Below are 15139 nucleotides of genomic sequence, written 5' to 3'. Positions count from 1 at the left end.
AAAATCAATATCCACAAAATTTTATCAAGTCCAAATTACAAAGCGCAGTTCAATATAAGAACATAATTGTATTTCTTTACAATTAATTGAATATGAATGAAATAAAATAAACATATTAAAAATGAAACAAATAAAGAAAAAGCTTGCAAAATAAACAATCGATCAGTCTTTTTACTATCTCCCAATTTTTCTTCACCTTTTCATTGGCAATGAGATGTATAGCGTATCCACTCAGGTGTTCCAAAAGTTTTTTAAAAGCACCGTAGCACAATGAGGAGTTCTCTTTACCTTTAAACTGAGATGCACAATACTGTATATCCACTCGGGCGTCACCATAAGTTTTTAAAAGCACTGGAGCATGTGTATCCAGCCGTGCTTTGGTGTCTCGTTGCTGCATTGTTTAAACAATTGAAATTTTCAAATCCAGTGTAGCTCCAAACTCCAAATCGATCCTTTTGAAACAAAAGGCATTCCCAGCAGAACTATTTGCCAGGGTTAGCTCACGCCCTTGGGAGCCAAGTCAGAAATACAGAAGTCAGGACAGGATAGCTAATAGCTACGCTATGCCTCTAAAGCAATCAGCCAAAGCCAATACCGCATAGCTTGCTTGTTGAGCATTATACTACCTTCCTGCAGTGAGCATCCACTCATGTCACGTTCACCGTGAGGCCTCTAGATGGCAATCTTATGACTCGGTTGGCTATTACAGCTGTTTATTAAGTTATACGGGCCACTCACATATCCATCTGCGCTTGCACAGAAAGCCGCAATTGTTGAAGCGAATGCCCTCGCGCCTCTGGCAGGTTACATACAGTCTGGCGACACAAGTTAGCTGAATTCTAAATGGCTAAAAATTCCAACTTAAAACAACAACAATAGAAGGAGCGGAACCAAATGGATATAATATGACATGAAAAGAAGAAAATATGGAAACTAATTTTATAAATTATATATATATATATATATATATATATATATATATATATATATATATATATATATATATATATATATATATATATATATATATATATATATATATATATATCCGCCTCACAGTTAAAGGGACCCAAGTATGAAACCAGCTGGCTCCGGCCTTCCTGTGTGGAGTTTGCATGTTCTACCTAAGCCCGTGTGGGTTCTCTCCGGGCAGTCCGGCTTCCCCCTACATTACAAAAACATGCATTGTAGCTGTCTGCTTGTTTTAGAGGTGTAGTGTAGCTATTAGCTAACCTGTCCGACTTCGCCATATTTCTGACTGAGCCAAAGCAGCAACAAGACGCCAAAGCAGCAACAAGACACCAAAGCACGGCTGGACACACGCTCTACGGTGCATTTAAAAACTTCTTGCGACACCCGAGTGGATATATAGCATTATACTGTATATCTCAATTCAAATGTAAAGAGAGCTCCTCAATGCGCTACAGTGCTTTGAAAAAAAATTGGGAGCACCCGAGTGGATACACCATACTTCTCAGTGCGAAGAGAAAGCTTGAGCATGATAGATCAAGAAAAATTGGGAGATATTGAAACGACTGATCGATTGTGACCGTTTGTTTTGGTGTTTGCAAGTCTTTTCTTTATTTATTGTTTCATTTTTAATATGTTTGTGTTATTTTATTTTGTTCATATTCAATTAATAGTAAAGAAATAAAATGATGTTCTTCTAATATTAAACTGTGATTTGTAATTTGGACTTTGTGGATATTTGTTTTAAATTATTATTCATTTTTTAAAGTTTTGACAGCATCACGTACAATGACAGGTTTTAATAGCTGATGCGGATTTATTGACGTTTAAGAGCTCCGGAAAATATCTTGTGTAGCCCAATAATGTGTATGCGCATGAGGGCTATTTATTCGAGAGTCTGACATCACAGAAGGCGTACGTGTGAAAGTCATGGACCGCCACTGATATAAAGGCTTTACCACACAAAACATACACAAGAAATATTCAAAATGATTTAAAAAACAAATAAATAAAAAAAAATAAAAAAAACAAAACATTTTTCTAAAACTGCTCCAAAAACAAATTGAAATCAAAATTTCGGAAAGCAAAACCTGAAAAAAAACCCAAGGAAGATCATGAAAATTTGCAAACTATTCTAACACTCACCATTCTCGTTGTTCCCTCGCTCCTCTCTCTCCAAGGTGCTGCTGGCAGAAGAGATGCTGGAGGCCGAGCAGTTGTCCTTCTCATTTACCTCCTCATTTTGCCGCTCCTTGTCGCTCAGGATGCCGCTGTCCTCCTCCACCTCGTCGTGCTCCTTCGTCACCCCAGGCTCCTCCTGCTCAACTTCCTCCTCACTTTCGATTTCTGCTTCCTCCTTTCTCTCCTCCTCCTCCACTTGTTCCTCCTCGACCACAATCTCCTCGGGTTCTACGGTGGCTCTTGAGTCATCGGCCTCTTCTGTCAGTGAGAAATATGTTCCATTTACTTCCCACAAATCTCCTATCAATATGCCCCAACTTCATGTTTTTGCAACGCTCAAGGGGCCCTTTGTTAGCCCAAAAGCACATGGATCAACACACTTTTGCACGAACGCTCACAAAAAACAAACAGCACTTGGCTAGTTTGAAAGCACACAAAGCCAGGTTGTGGCAGCACCTGGAATACGAAAAGGAAATGAAGAACCCGCTTCCTGTTTGCCTCAAAACACAACTTGGGAGTACAGTCGGCATAGTGATGGCGTCGGGGTTAAAATAACACGGCATCGTGAGGCCTCACCGGGCAATTGTACACAGCTCACGACTGTGTGCTGATTAAAAAATAAGGCACTTTTAAAATAGACCTTTGACCCTTTCATCAATTTCCTCTCCTTCTTTCATCTTGGTTTTCGTAAAAATGCACACCAGCCTTTGCTTTTGCTTCAGTTCATATTTCACGTCAGTGTAACCTATCCCTTGCTAGTTGCTTTTACAATTAAGCACAGCTTCTCTCCAACATACATAGACATTAAAAAAGTCAATGGGTATAAATTCCTAACTAATATAATCCCAAAGTCATTTATATATCTTTGTACAGTCATCACATTCAATTTCATGAATTTACTTTACCTACAGTATTTTTTTTTCCCAAATATTTGGGTGAAAGCGTGTCTGAAGATATCTGGTACTGAAAGAGCTAATAACAACCTACAGATGGCATAAAAATAGCGGCTGAGCATTACAGAAAGCTCCTCAACACGATTCATTGGCAATAAAAAGCAAAAAAATGTGGTCTAAACAATACATCTATATTTAACAAGATTTGGACTTCAGCACAAGAAAGCAAATCAAAGTCCGTTTCAAAGGATGGCCTGAAAAAAAAAACAGGATATATCTTAAAATTGGTGAAAAAAATATGTTAACCTTATACTGATTCTCAGTTCGATTCTCAAATGGGTGAAAGTACTCCTGAGGGAACGCGGCAGCATCTCTGATTTGAATAGGGTTTCTATAGGTATCAGCAAACCTAACTTAATGCTTTTTAATGCTGTATTAGGAGCAGTACATATTTATTTTCAAATAAAGAGAAAATCAAACGAACAAGAAACAACTTATAGTTGTAATGATCTTTGTGAAATTTTAAAGGTTTTTAAATTTTATGCAGATGTGCCTTGTCATTATAGACACACATTTCTGACAGCCAATCCATAAGTAAAAAAATGTTACACGATCAATCTGGAGTTGCTTATTAAAATTAGCTTAGAAACACCACTACGTATGAACTGGGCGGCTAGTGAATGAGTTAATGCATACCACCCCCTAGCATTTCTTACCAGCTAGAGATGGCTCGTAACGGCTGTCGGTGGGTTCGGCTTCGTTATCGGCCTCTCCGTCCTCTTGTGAGGACGGGGTGCTGCCACGCCTGGACGACGACCACGTCTCAGAAGGTTCGAAGGTCAAATCAAGTTCCGGTCGAGTCCTTGGCCCGCGAGGGACACGCTCTTTTTCGTATTCCTCGGCGGCCAGTCGCTCCACGTTTTTATACCTGATAAAGAAGATCACACAAGTTCTTAATTGGTTGCTAGATGACCAGGAATAAAAACCTGTTTATGGCTTTCCTCCCTTCTCTCACTTCGACATCCAACTTAGAGATTGAGGGTGCAGAGTGAACCCTCTCCCTTTCTACGCTCCTTCCACTAACCCCTCCTTCTCTTTCCCATGAATATGTGGTGCTTCTGTTGCAAGTTCATTAGCATCAGACCACTTGAAAGGTCCAAGGGAACTGGATACTGCTTTGTGTGTGTATTAGCACGCTGTGGATTGAGGAAAGAAGTGTGGCCAACTGTGGACTGTGCTGTATGAAAACACAAATGACCCAAAGAACCTTCTGGGTGCATACAATAAGGTTTCCTCTTGGCAAGGTGAAGAACTGTATGCAAAATATTTCCACAAGGTAACACACATACACACACATATTGTGTTACCGAGAAAATCTTAGTGAAGAGGCACAAAATATTCACATCAGTATGCAACCGTGCTTGTGACATCTTAGTTACGTATGTTAGCTGGAGCTAGTTCTCATGAGAATTTGGGAAAGTTTACACACTACTGCTGTGATTTGTATGAAATTCATATATTTGGGAGGTTATTTTAGAGTGATGCTTTTGTTGTAGCATTAAAAATGAAGTCTTTTGAATTGACATGAAGCTGTTCGGTACCATTGATGACTTGCATTCAGAGGTGCAACGATGAATCAATTAATCGACATATAACTGACAATGAGATTGATTGATAATTGTTTTTGAGAAGCAATTGATTAGAGACGGAAAATTGTTCAATTCTTCAAAGTTCCAGTCTCTTAACAGTAAATATTCTGATTTCTTGAGACCAATAACCTCTTCAGACCCAGCCTATTCATTTGTTTCCACTGTTGTATCCACTACGTCTCATCAAGGCAGCCAATTTAATTGCATCCCACCCGAATACATGTGCTAAATCAAAATAAGATACTTAAAAAACACATTACCTAGGCTAAATATTGATAATTGTTTTTTTACATTTTCTAACTTTACACACCCAAAAAGTAACTGTATAATAACAAAGTCTTCGTTTTTACTTTCTGCACTGTCAATTTGAGAAAATGTCCTGTTTTTTAATAATTGGATGGAAACTTTTTTATTAAACCGATGCATTGATATGATGACCAAAAAAATCCATATATTGATTCTTAAATCCTTAGTTGTAGCCCAACTTGCATTTTTGTATAATTTTCTGTTAAATTACAAAATGCTTCCAATCAATCTGCTTTTAAGAGTGATGCGAGAGAGTCTTGAGAATAAGGCCACATACAGGATCTGTAAACTCTTAATAGTTCCACGGAAAATAAACAGGAAGTAGCCAAAGATCACAAATAGTAAGTCAATCTTTGGAAGATGGCTTTACATTTTTTTTGTCTTTGTAGCAGCTGTGTTCAGTTTTTTCCCCCTTTATCGTTCTAAACATTATTGTGTGCTCATAAAGTGTGGCTGTACGGTAATTGTTTTGGTGAGGTCAACTAGCTTAAGCAAAGATGCAGCAGCGTACAAAGTTTGAGCATTTCTTTGACATATTGGTAAGCTCTTTGTCAACAATGGTAAGAAAATTAATTAATGACCAAGATTCTATTACAGATGCTTACCTCTCTTCTCGTGCCACCCTGGCCTCTTCCATTTTATCCACATAGTCTCGACTGCAGCAGACATAAACAAAGAAGTTTAACAATCATTTCACGTTGTAACTTCTGACACATTGTGATGTCATCTGACAAAATGCTGATAACAGTCATTTTTTTGGTTGTTAAAAAAAAGCAATCCCGATAAAACGACATACAAGTCACCTGTGTTTGTTCCTCTCCTCTCGTTCGATTCTTTGCAGTCTTTCCTCTCTTTCCACCCGGCGCCTCTCTCGTTCGGCCGCCAAAGACTCTTGGTGTTGCCGATACGAGGAGGACAAGAGACCTCCCAGGGGTGGCCTGTGGGAGAATAAGATATATAAAAGAAAACACAATGGGTGTTTCCAAACTTCCGACTGGTTCTGAATGTCTTGTATCTGAGCAGGCACCCCCAAATAGGACAAATGTTAGCCAACTCTGGATTATGCAGACACAGAAAAATCATGATTATGAGAATGACGTTGGCACATTTGGGTCAGGGGACCTCACCTAGGACTGGTGGGTGTAGAGGGGCTGCTGTGAGTGGAGTAGGACGTGAGACTTCCGTTCCTTGAAGAAGGGACAGGAAATAGAATGGTAATGAGATGGACATTCAAGATAAGTGGGGTTTTTTGTTGTCTTTTTGAGGAAATGAGGAAATGAAACAGCTATTGAGTAGTTGGCAGTGGTATAGGTCTGAAAACAAAAATATAGCATTTAACATCCCTACTTCATATATTCCACTATTGGATATATTAATAAATGACTGGAGCGTCCCACCCAAATGTTGATATCGGATATGGGTCCAATGTCAGCCAAAAATGGTATCAAAAATGGTAAAATGGTATCAGGTTATCATAGTGTACTTTTACTAAAATTTCTGATATTGGAATATATGACTACAAAGTTGAAGTAAACTTGCATTGGTATTTTGTACTTCAAAGAATATCATTATCTTTCTTGACATTTTTGATAATATTTCTAGGGATGGGAGATAATTAATGTTTTTTTTTTTTTTTTTTTTCCATGGTATTGTTACCAGCCTTTTTGTGGCCATTTTATGATCAGGAATTCAAGGCATACTTCTGCCAAATGCACTTATTTTTAAGTATGTGTATATAAATAAATTAAAAAAAAAAACAAGCTCATAGAAACTTGCCATTAATTTGTGTGGAATGAAAAGGCTATGAGAGATAAAAGTGTGTTTAAAATGATCTGTAATTGTTTTAATAAAAAGTTTATCAACGTACAGTAAAATGGTATCAGTAATAGATATCAGGTATCTGAATACAGAGCTACGATGATGACCATGTCGCTTCTAACATTTCATAGTGAAAAAAAAAATAAAAGCTTGTATTGTTATGGTTGGTATTATATCGGATCTATCTCTGTATCGGATAGTACAGTATGCTGTAAAATTGATATTACATTAGAAGGGCAAATGCCGGGCCACCCCTATAAATAACCATTCATTTCTGAAAGGTCAAACCATTTGAAGATCAGATGCAAGTGCTGAGGGGGAAGTGCCACAAAAGAATACCAAGAAAGTGTAAAACAGCCACAACTGTATGTAAATGAAAATGTTAAGAAGTGAAAAGAAGCTCAAGGGAGGTCTACAAGTGAAAAGTTTGTCAAGAAAAAAGAACGGGGAGGAGTATGCTGGAAACCAAAGTGATTCTTGCAAACAAGTGCGGAAGTCTTCCAGTGATAGGTTAAAGAAAATTGGGAGTGACAAAAAACGTTCTCAAAGTGGAAATTCTGAATAAAGATCAAGAAAAAGCCAGAACCCAGTGCGGAAGTCTTCCAGTGATAGGTTAAAGAAAATTGGGAGTGACAAAAAACGTTCTCAAAGTGGAAATTCTGAATAAAGATCAAGAAAAAGCCAGAACCCAGGACAGAGAGGAGATTTCAGGCCAGGGTGTCCCTCTGACCTTGGAGGAGTCGTATTGCTTGTCTCCACACAGGTTTTGGATGGAGATTGAGGTGAGGTCTGTTCATCCATGTCATAGGAGAAGAGGTGAAAGGGCGAATGTGGTTTGTAGGGCAGGTGCTCCGGGGATGGATATGAGCCGCCACGCAATGGCGGGCTGATCTCTTTGGTGGCTGGCACAGTGCTGGTCACCCTCTTCCTGGCCAAAAGGGCAGCCAAAAGGGAGGGGGGGCTGAGGGGGGAGGGCATGGGGGGAGGGGACACAGGCATGGAAGGGGAGCTCAGGGTGCAGACAGGAGTTGAGTCCTTCCATTTGCCGGGATCAGGCTCATGCATGGGTTTGGATGTGATGGTGATGGACTGGATTGTCCGTTGAATGATGGATGGCAGCTGCCGAACCGAGCTAGGGAGAGAGGATTGCGATAAGAGATTGAAATCGAGTAAACGGCAATGGAAAACCAGTCCAACAGGAAAGCAGGAAATATTTTCAAAGATCTCCTGTGATTTGTTTAAGGCAGTTTGCCCCATTGTACCTGGAAGTACTACTCTGACTAGACAACAAAGTGTCGCGGTTTTCATCAGAATCAGACTCAGTCAGTGCAGGCTCATCTTCTTCATACTCCTTGAACACTGCATCCTCACATTCCTCATCTCTAAGGAAGGAGTCGGGTAGGGTTGGCAGATTGCAAGTTTGGTTACATGCGCAGTGGAGACAGCAGGAAAATGGATGTAAAGTTGAAAAGAAATACATGAAAGGAATGATATTGCGATTCAAGAATATGAATCAACGATGCCTTTCATAGCATGCAACTATGCCCTCTAGTGGTTTAAATCAGCAAAGGTGATGACATCACAGCAGTCGGATTCTGAATTTCCAATTAGCATGCTTTGGCAGAATAGTATCTTTGCTTATGTTAATATCAGTATTTATAAAATGAATATGGAATGACGTTATAGGAAGTGAACTGGAGAGGGTTAACTGAAGTGATAACAAAGCACATAAAAACATTGTTCCACATCATAAATCAAAATCGTAATTTGCACAAAAGGGGGCAACTTTTTTTTCAATTCTTATGAATAAAACTGCACTGTATCCTTCCAAGACCCACTTATTCATATGTGTCGACGATCATGCACATTTATTTACATTTTTTTACTCATTTGAGCATCCCTACTAGGTCTTAGTGTGCTCTGTGAAGGACATCCTGGCTTTTCCAATAATAATATCTCATGTGTTTGGCTAAGAAAAAATCGACACAAACGTGGACACAAATGAGTAGGCCTGGTCTCAAGAGGGTATTGCATGGTTGGCTGAAATGAAGGTGCCTTGTTGCAAACAGATCCTGTGCGAGTGAGGAATATCTGCAATTAATCATTAAACATTAGAGCAGTGGTCCCCAATCCTCGGTCCGCGGACCGGTACCGGTCCGTGGATAAACTGGTACCGGGCCGCGTGGGCTGCACACGAAATAATGTTTTGGAGATGATTTAGTTTAATGGTACGCGTGCACCGAACGCGAACGAGGCGAACAAGCGGAGCGTTTTGTATTGTAGTTTTGCGTTTTGTATTGTAGTCAATGGAGTTCGCGTGACTGGGCGCGAATGCACGTCGGGATGGACTCGAATGGAGCGACGCAAATGGCCGCGTGCGGTGACGAGAAGCGTCTTTCGAGTGAAGTTATTTTTTATTTACTTTTTCCGCGTTTCGAGTTGCCACAGCCAATCAACTTCGGGAACATTCAAAGGCTCACCAGGGGGCAGGAATGAATCATGGCGGCCGCTTTGCGGTCACCGGGAGCGATCCAACACGGCCAGCTGAGCTTTCAATACGAAACAGAGCCAAGCAAGAGCCCTCACCTGGCTTGTCGAAAGGCGGAAGCAAGAACTTGGGACAACTGGTATGTGCAGCGTTTGCTTCACTTATCAGCTGTTGAACCGTTGTTACTGTGCTGAGTTAACGATAGCGCATCATTGTCAGCACAATATTTAGCACGGTCTCGGCCACTCGATTGCGACATTGAAACTTTTATTTTTTGGCAGGCGAGCTTTTTTCCGGATCTACCATGAAGTGCACAGCAAGCTCGCTCCCCTCCCCTCTCCTCTCGCGATTAAAAATAAAGTGGACAAAAAGTCCATACCATACCCCGTCCATACGTTTGTGATGTGGTTTTTAAAGCAGCCCCCCCGGTCCGCAGTCTAAATTTAAGGCGTTGACCGGGCCGCGGTGATCAAAAGGTTGGGGACCACTGCATTAGCGCACATTGTGCTTGTTTAATCATGTGTAAACTTTGAGAATTAAAGGGGATCTTAGATGTTAAAATCCTGAAGACACAGCAAAAATGTTGATACAGTGATACGAGACACACAATTAGTCTCGAGCATGGACGTGAAAAGTGTATGTACAGTGAACCCTCGTTTATCGCAGTAGATACGTTCCGGAATCGGTAGTAGCGCTCCCACTTTTTACATTGACAAAAAAAGTTTTTTTTAATTACTTTAAACGTGAAGTATGTATGTATACATATGATTTAAGGAAAAAAATGTATATACCAATTTATGATAATTTATGATTAAGTAAATATGTGTACTGCAGTAAGTACACATATTTACTTAAATCTTAAATTATTACACCTTATACAATGTCCAGACCATTGGAAACCTCTTCTCTAGATTTCTTTTAAAATAAAATAATATTTCAGGTGTAAACCCTCCATTGTAATCATCTTTGATCATGTACTGTACATATTAGACTTTAATTCAACGTATAACATATGACCGCAGCTGTACAAGACTTCAAAAGAAAGGGCTTCTTCCGCCGGCAGTCGGCAATCCAGATTGCTAAAGCAGCTTCCACATAGACGATTGTTTTAATACGAGCCGTAACAATTGGCTTCATTGAATTGCCAAAGGTGATGGCAGCCATCTTCTAATGTTCGCCTCATCCTTAATGTAGCAAACGGTGGATTTGTTCACTCCCAAATGGCGTGCCACGGCCACGTAACATCTCCCTTCAAGAAGTATTACTTTCTCAGCAATTGTCATCATTTTATGATGGCATTTGGGCTCAGTACAAGCATTCGCGGGAGCAGCATGCTTGGGAGCCATTGCAAAAGTTCAATTTGAAAAAAATCAATCCTTGAAGTCATGAATCATCTAAATGGAAAAAAAAACCATCTGCGATGTGGTGAATCCGCATTATGGAAAAAAAAATCTGCGAAGTAACGAGGGTCCACTGAAGTACTTTTAATAGATAGTAGTAGTGATAGAACCCAGTAGAGGTCAGAATTTGATCTTCCTTTCAGTGAACTCAGTGAACTTTTGAACTTACATGGCTGGAAGGCAACCTGAAAGTGCTCTGCAGCAGAAAGTGTTGATACAAAATAGTCAAAATGTTTTTCCTGAAAATTAACTCAAGATAAGTCCTGTAAGAAGTGACGATTGGATTGTTGACCCAGGAGCGCCTTTGTCTTCATCTTCTCCATTTACTTACTCACCTCTCGCTAATTTCTTCAGCCTTCTGTCCGTTGAAGGGATGGAAGCCCGCCCTCTGGGGAGACGCGGGGCTGCAGGGGGACGCATGCCCGGATCGCCCGAGAGAAGCCCTGCGACTCCGCCTCCTCTCCAAACCGCACCTCTTATCCCCACCGCCGATGCTTACTCGCCGCCGATCTCGTCGACCTGTCGGTGGAGGCTGGCTGTCATCGTCGCCATCTTCGTGCCGCAGTGTGGACTGGTGGATAAAAACCAATTAGCCCAGTAAAAATGGATGTTTGACATCTATAGCTGTCACTAGGAGTGAATGGGTTAAAAATGAGGGTAAAATTCCTTGTCAAATGTTCAATTTTAATAATCAAACCTCGTATATGTTGAGCTGTTCCACCAAGTCCAGATCAGTGCCTTTCCGACCCAGGTGTCTCTGGGTTACTGTTTCCATTCCTTGCTCCTCCAGACCATCGACCATGTCGTAAAAGGAATCTTGATCCGGTAACGCTGCCAATGTCTAAAACAGGTGAAATGGGGGTACAAGTAACCATATTAACACATATTAAGGCATTTCAGATGGTATTTGCGATTTTAACAGAGTTTCTGCAGGTATCATGAAATCATTTTTTAATGCTGGAACAGTAAGATTCTTATTTTAAGAAGAAATTACTTAGAAAATGAAGCAACTTTTTTAGTAAATTGTGTTAGAGAGAATACTTTACAAAATATTGTATGCCTTTAGTTTAAGTTTTATACATACTTGAACAAATCTAATTTATTACTTTTCAATGCCGTGACTGAGTACAGTGGTTTTCTTTTCAATTAAGAGCAAATATATTGGATCATGAACTTGTTGCTGAACTGGTTTGTAGAGAGTCCTTTACACAATTCTGCATGCCTTTATTTTGTGAAGGTTAACACGGATGCACATTGTCAGACATGGATGAAATATAAGTACTTTAGATACCAATTTTTGTTTCAAAGTTTTAAGTCCTTTTTTAAATCCTAAAATGCCTAGAGACACCACTATTAATGCATATCCAAAGTCCAATAAATAACACAGGGATGGATAAGCACTTGGTTTTAAGACTTTTTTTCCCATCAAAAATTGCTTTATGATGGTTATGGGGTACTGGGCTGAAAAAAAATAGTATAGGTCTTTCATTGAAAAAAGTTTGCAAACCACTGAATACCTTATTGATGAGAGTCATGGCATAGACAAGCAGCTCCGTGTCCACACCATCTTTCTCTTGCAAGATCTCCATAACATTGGACCACGCTTTGCAACCTGGACAGACCACTTCAATTATTAAACCACTGAATGAATTTGTAAAATAACTAATTTCCAAATAAAGGTTTTTCAGCACACCTCTCTTGGAATCCATCGTTGCTATGGCTTCTATGAGAAGGGGAGCGTTTGACTCGGAGTACTCCACGAAGACCAGCAACAGTTTCATTGCTGTTTTTACCACCAGACGGAACTAGGGGAGGGAATTACAATTTAACCAGACCAAAGCAGACATTTCTATATATTGAATTATTTACCTTTGATCCCACCAGTGTGTAAAGCCACTCAATTGTCTCAGCGTGGCCAATGACACCATTCATCCCGTCAACATAGAGCATGATCTGTCCCAGAGCTGTCGAAGACATGAAGATCAACATGTTTCAATAAACAAACTACTGTCATTCCAGCAGCCTTACTTACTTAAATGGCTTTTCTCATAATTGCTACGTGACACGTGTTAATTTAGTGACACTAACACACATTAATTTGAACAATTTAAAGCATATTTGTCATGTTGACACCAGCATGCCGGCATGGTTATTATACTTGGAAAAAACACTATGATGTTTAAAAAAAAAAAAACATGAGTCATCTGTGTCCCCTTGCTCCAGTGTATTTATTTCGGGATGATTAGTGAGAGGGGCTTTTTTCTGGGCTTTTCTTTTTTTGCAAGTCATTTGTGTGTTAAAAGCAAATCAAATCACTCCAACATACAGGAACTTCAGAAAGGAAATTTATCTTCATGCTGCATCCAAGGGTAAAAATAAACCAAAAACCAGTATATTGGACTTTCCATGTGTTGTATACCTCTTAATATGTAGTTCTGGTAGTTCTGATCCGCTTCTGCACCAACTTTGATGAGACACGTCAAGCCCTCAGCCATCACAAACTCATGGACGAGGTCTTTGTCATCCTAGTGACAAAGACAAATGGAAATGATCATGTTTTAATATTGGTAAGATTACACTTAAGTAATGATAAGATACAGTACATGTCGTTTTGACTAACTGCGTTGTTTCACCCTCCCAGCAGAAGGCAGTAAAGAGCTGTTTCTAAAACAACCTGTTAAAATCAAGTGTATTTATTCTTGCCTTCTCAACCTCATGATACAAACAAGATCAATGGGTGAATTAAGTGACCAAACCCATAGAACTCAGGCCTCATTACAAGTGCAGTATCTCAACATGGAATGTTTTCATCACGTGTTATTTTGCATAGAGAATGTTTTACTTGCATAAGACTTAAAGTATAACATTGTGATTAACTGGATTGCATAATTCAATAACTGGGCGTTTGATGTTGTTACTATATTCCAGAATACTATACAAAAACAAAAAAGGCCTGAAAATACAAAGGGCTCAAGGCAACGTAAATACAATTATGAAAATTAATTTGTACAGTCAATAATACACAGTCCCCATTTGATAATTGGCACTCGCAAAAAAAGACAAAAAATATTTTATTGTTGTTTTGTAAGACCTAGGCAGCCTTAAATTCACTTTTATGCTAGTCAAACAAAGTTAATTGTTCCCTTAGCTTTGCTTGCCTTTACAACGCAAACAAAAAATGCAAAATGTGCCAGCTAGCATTAGCTAAAACTTTATGCTATCAAAATAACATTCCATCACAGCTTTATTAGCATTGAAATGAGTAACAAAAAGTGATATACTAGATTAGTGAACAACTATGTTTTCCCCCTCTTTCTTTTTGTCCTGAATTGATTGTACCCTGGGTCATGTTTCTCTATGATGCTTCTCTTCCTGTATAAATATGCTCTCTTAAAAGAAAATCTCAATCATGGTTCACTTTGTTTCTCTCTATTTGAATTTTTTTTTTTTTTTTTTTTACATTGTCATAATCTGCAGATGTTAAAAAGGTAGCAAGCCAGTATTGACAAAGCAAGAAAGTACAGCTATACAATACAAAATATTTGTACTTTGTCACTTCCCACTAATAATGGTTGGGCCAAAATATATGTTGTTTTTAGTAGGGGGCTAAAAACCCTGTGCTCCTCGACATCATGGAAGTAGCGAATATGGCCACCGCCAGCAACCAAACTGTTATGCAACCCAGCAACAAATTGAGTGTGAGCTCATGGAAGCTACAACACATTTTGGTCCATCTTACCTGAAAAACTTGCTTTAGCGAAAACAGAGCCCTCCTCAAGTCACGTCCATTGGAGTTGTAAAGCTTTTCTGCAGCAAGAAAGAGAGAGAAAAAAAACATACATGTGGTTGAAAATGTTTTGATTTAATTAGGGATAACCCCAATTCTTAAAGATAGTACTTCCTTTTTGGCAAGTTTTGTTTATTCCCTGGCTTTACACATTTTATTTAAAAAAAGAAAAGTCCCAATGAGTTTCAGATGTGTAAACACTCTGACAATAAAATCAGTGGTGTCGATGAACATCATCACACACATCAGTGCCCCGCTGGCCACTGGCACTGAACATGACACCACAAACTTTCTCCTTGCCCTCACTGGCCGCATGGCACGTGTACGACCTCTCTCCCCTTGTCTGTCACGCATGGACATGCACACACACAATCATATGTACACATTGCAGTAGTGATTAGAGTTGTAATGGAATGTTAATGAGCCGCTGGCTGGATTTCAGCTGTGAGGTATTCAGGTCACAACATGGAAAGTACTTGGGACCAAATGCTATAGGCGCTGATCACAATGCAATGATACTTAACCTTGTCTATCTACTAACACAAAAATATATATATATATATATATATTCTTGCTTCATATCCGATAATATGAACGTCTCAAATTTGCATACTAATATAAAATCCATTGAACCGTCACAAGAAAAG

The 15139-nt window shown here is 39.4% G+C and overlaps 1 protein-coding gene across 5 annotated transcripts in view; it reads right to left on the bottom strand.

Moving 5' to 3' along the window:
* fhod3a (formin homology 2 domain containing 3a) overlaps window positions 1-15139 on the bottom strand; it is a 68549-nt gene that overhangs the window by 17183 nt on the left and 36227 nt on the right. For 2 of the 5 annotated variants that reach the window (XM_088404870.1, XM_088404871.1), the window contains exons 4-17: window positions 14445-14512; window positions 13125-13230; window positions 12575-12669; window positions 12399-12510; window positions 12223-12317; window positions 11403-11546; window positions 11041-11276; window positions 8080-8199; window positions 7548-7949; window positions 6127-6186; window positions 5803-5937; window positions 5605-5655; window positions 3761-3972; window positions 2116-2409 (exon numbers count right to left, since the gene is read on the bottom strand). In XM_088404870.1, coding sequence (XP_088260996.1) covers window positions 2116-2409; window positions 3761-3972; window positions 5605-5655; window positions 5803-5937; window positions 6127-6186; window positions 7548-7949; window positions 8080-8199; window positions 11041-11276; window positions 11403-11546; window positions 12223-12317; window positions 12399-12510; window positions 12575-12669; window positions 13125-13230; window positions 14445-14512 — 2130 coding nt within the window. The remainder of the gene's footprint in view (window positions 1-2115; window positions 2410-3760; window positions 3973-5604; window positions 5656-5802; window positions 5938-6126; window positions 6187-7547; window positions 7950-8079; window positions 8200-11040; window positions 11277-11402; window positions 11547-12222; window positions 12318-12398; window positions 12511-12574; window positions 12670-13124; window positions 13231-14444; window positions 14513-15139) is intronic. The other 3 variants (XM_088404872.1, XM_088404873.1, XM_088404874.1) reach the window with 3 other exon arrangements.

Source organism: Hippichthys cyanospilos, chromosome 21 (genome assembly GCF_059441005.1).
Source record: "Hippichthys cyanospilos isolate Australia breed blue-spotted pipefish chromosome 21, RoL_Hcya_1.0, whole genome shotgun sequence".
Classification (NCBI taxonomy): domain Eukaryota; kingdom Metazoa; phylum Chordata; class Actinopteri; order Syngnathiformes; family Syngnathidae; genus Hippichthys; species Hippichthys cyanospilos.
The sequence above is the reverse complement of the archived record's forward strand: the minus strand, read 5'-3'. Positions and strand labels throughout refer to the sequence as shown.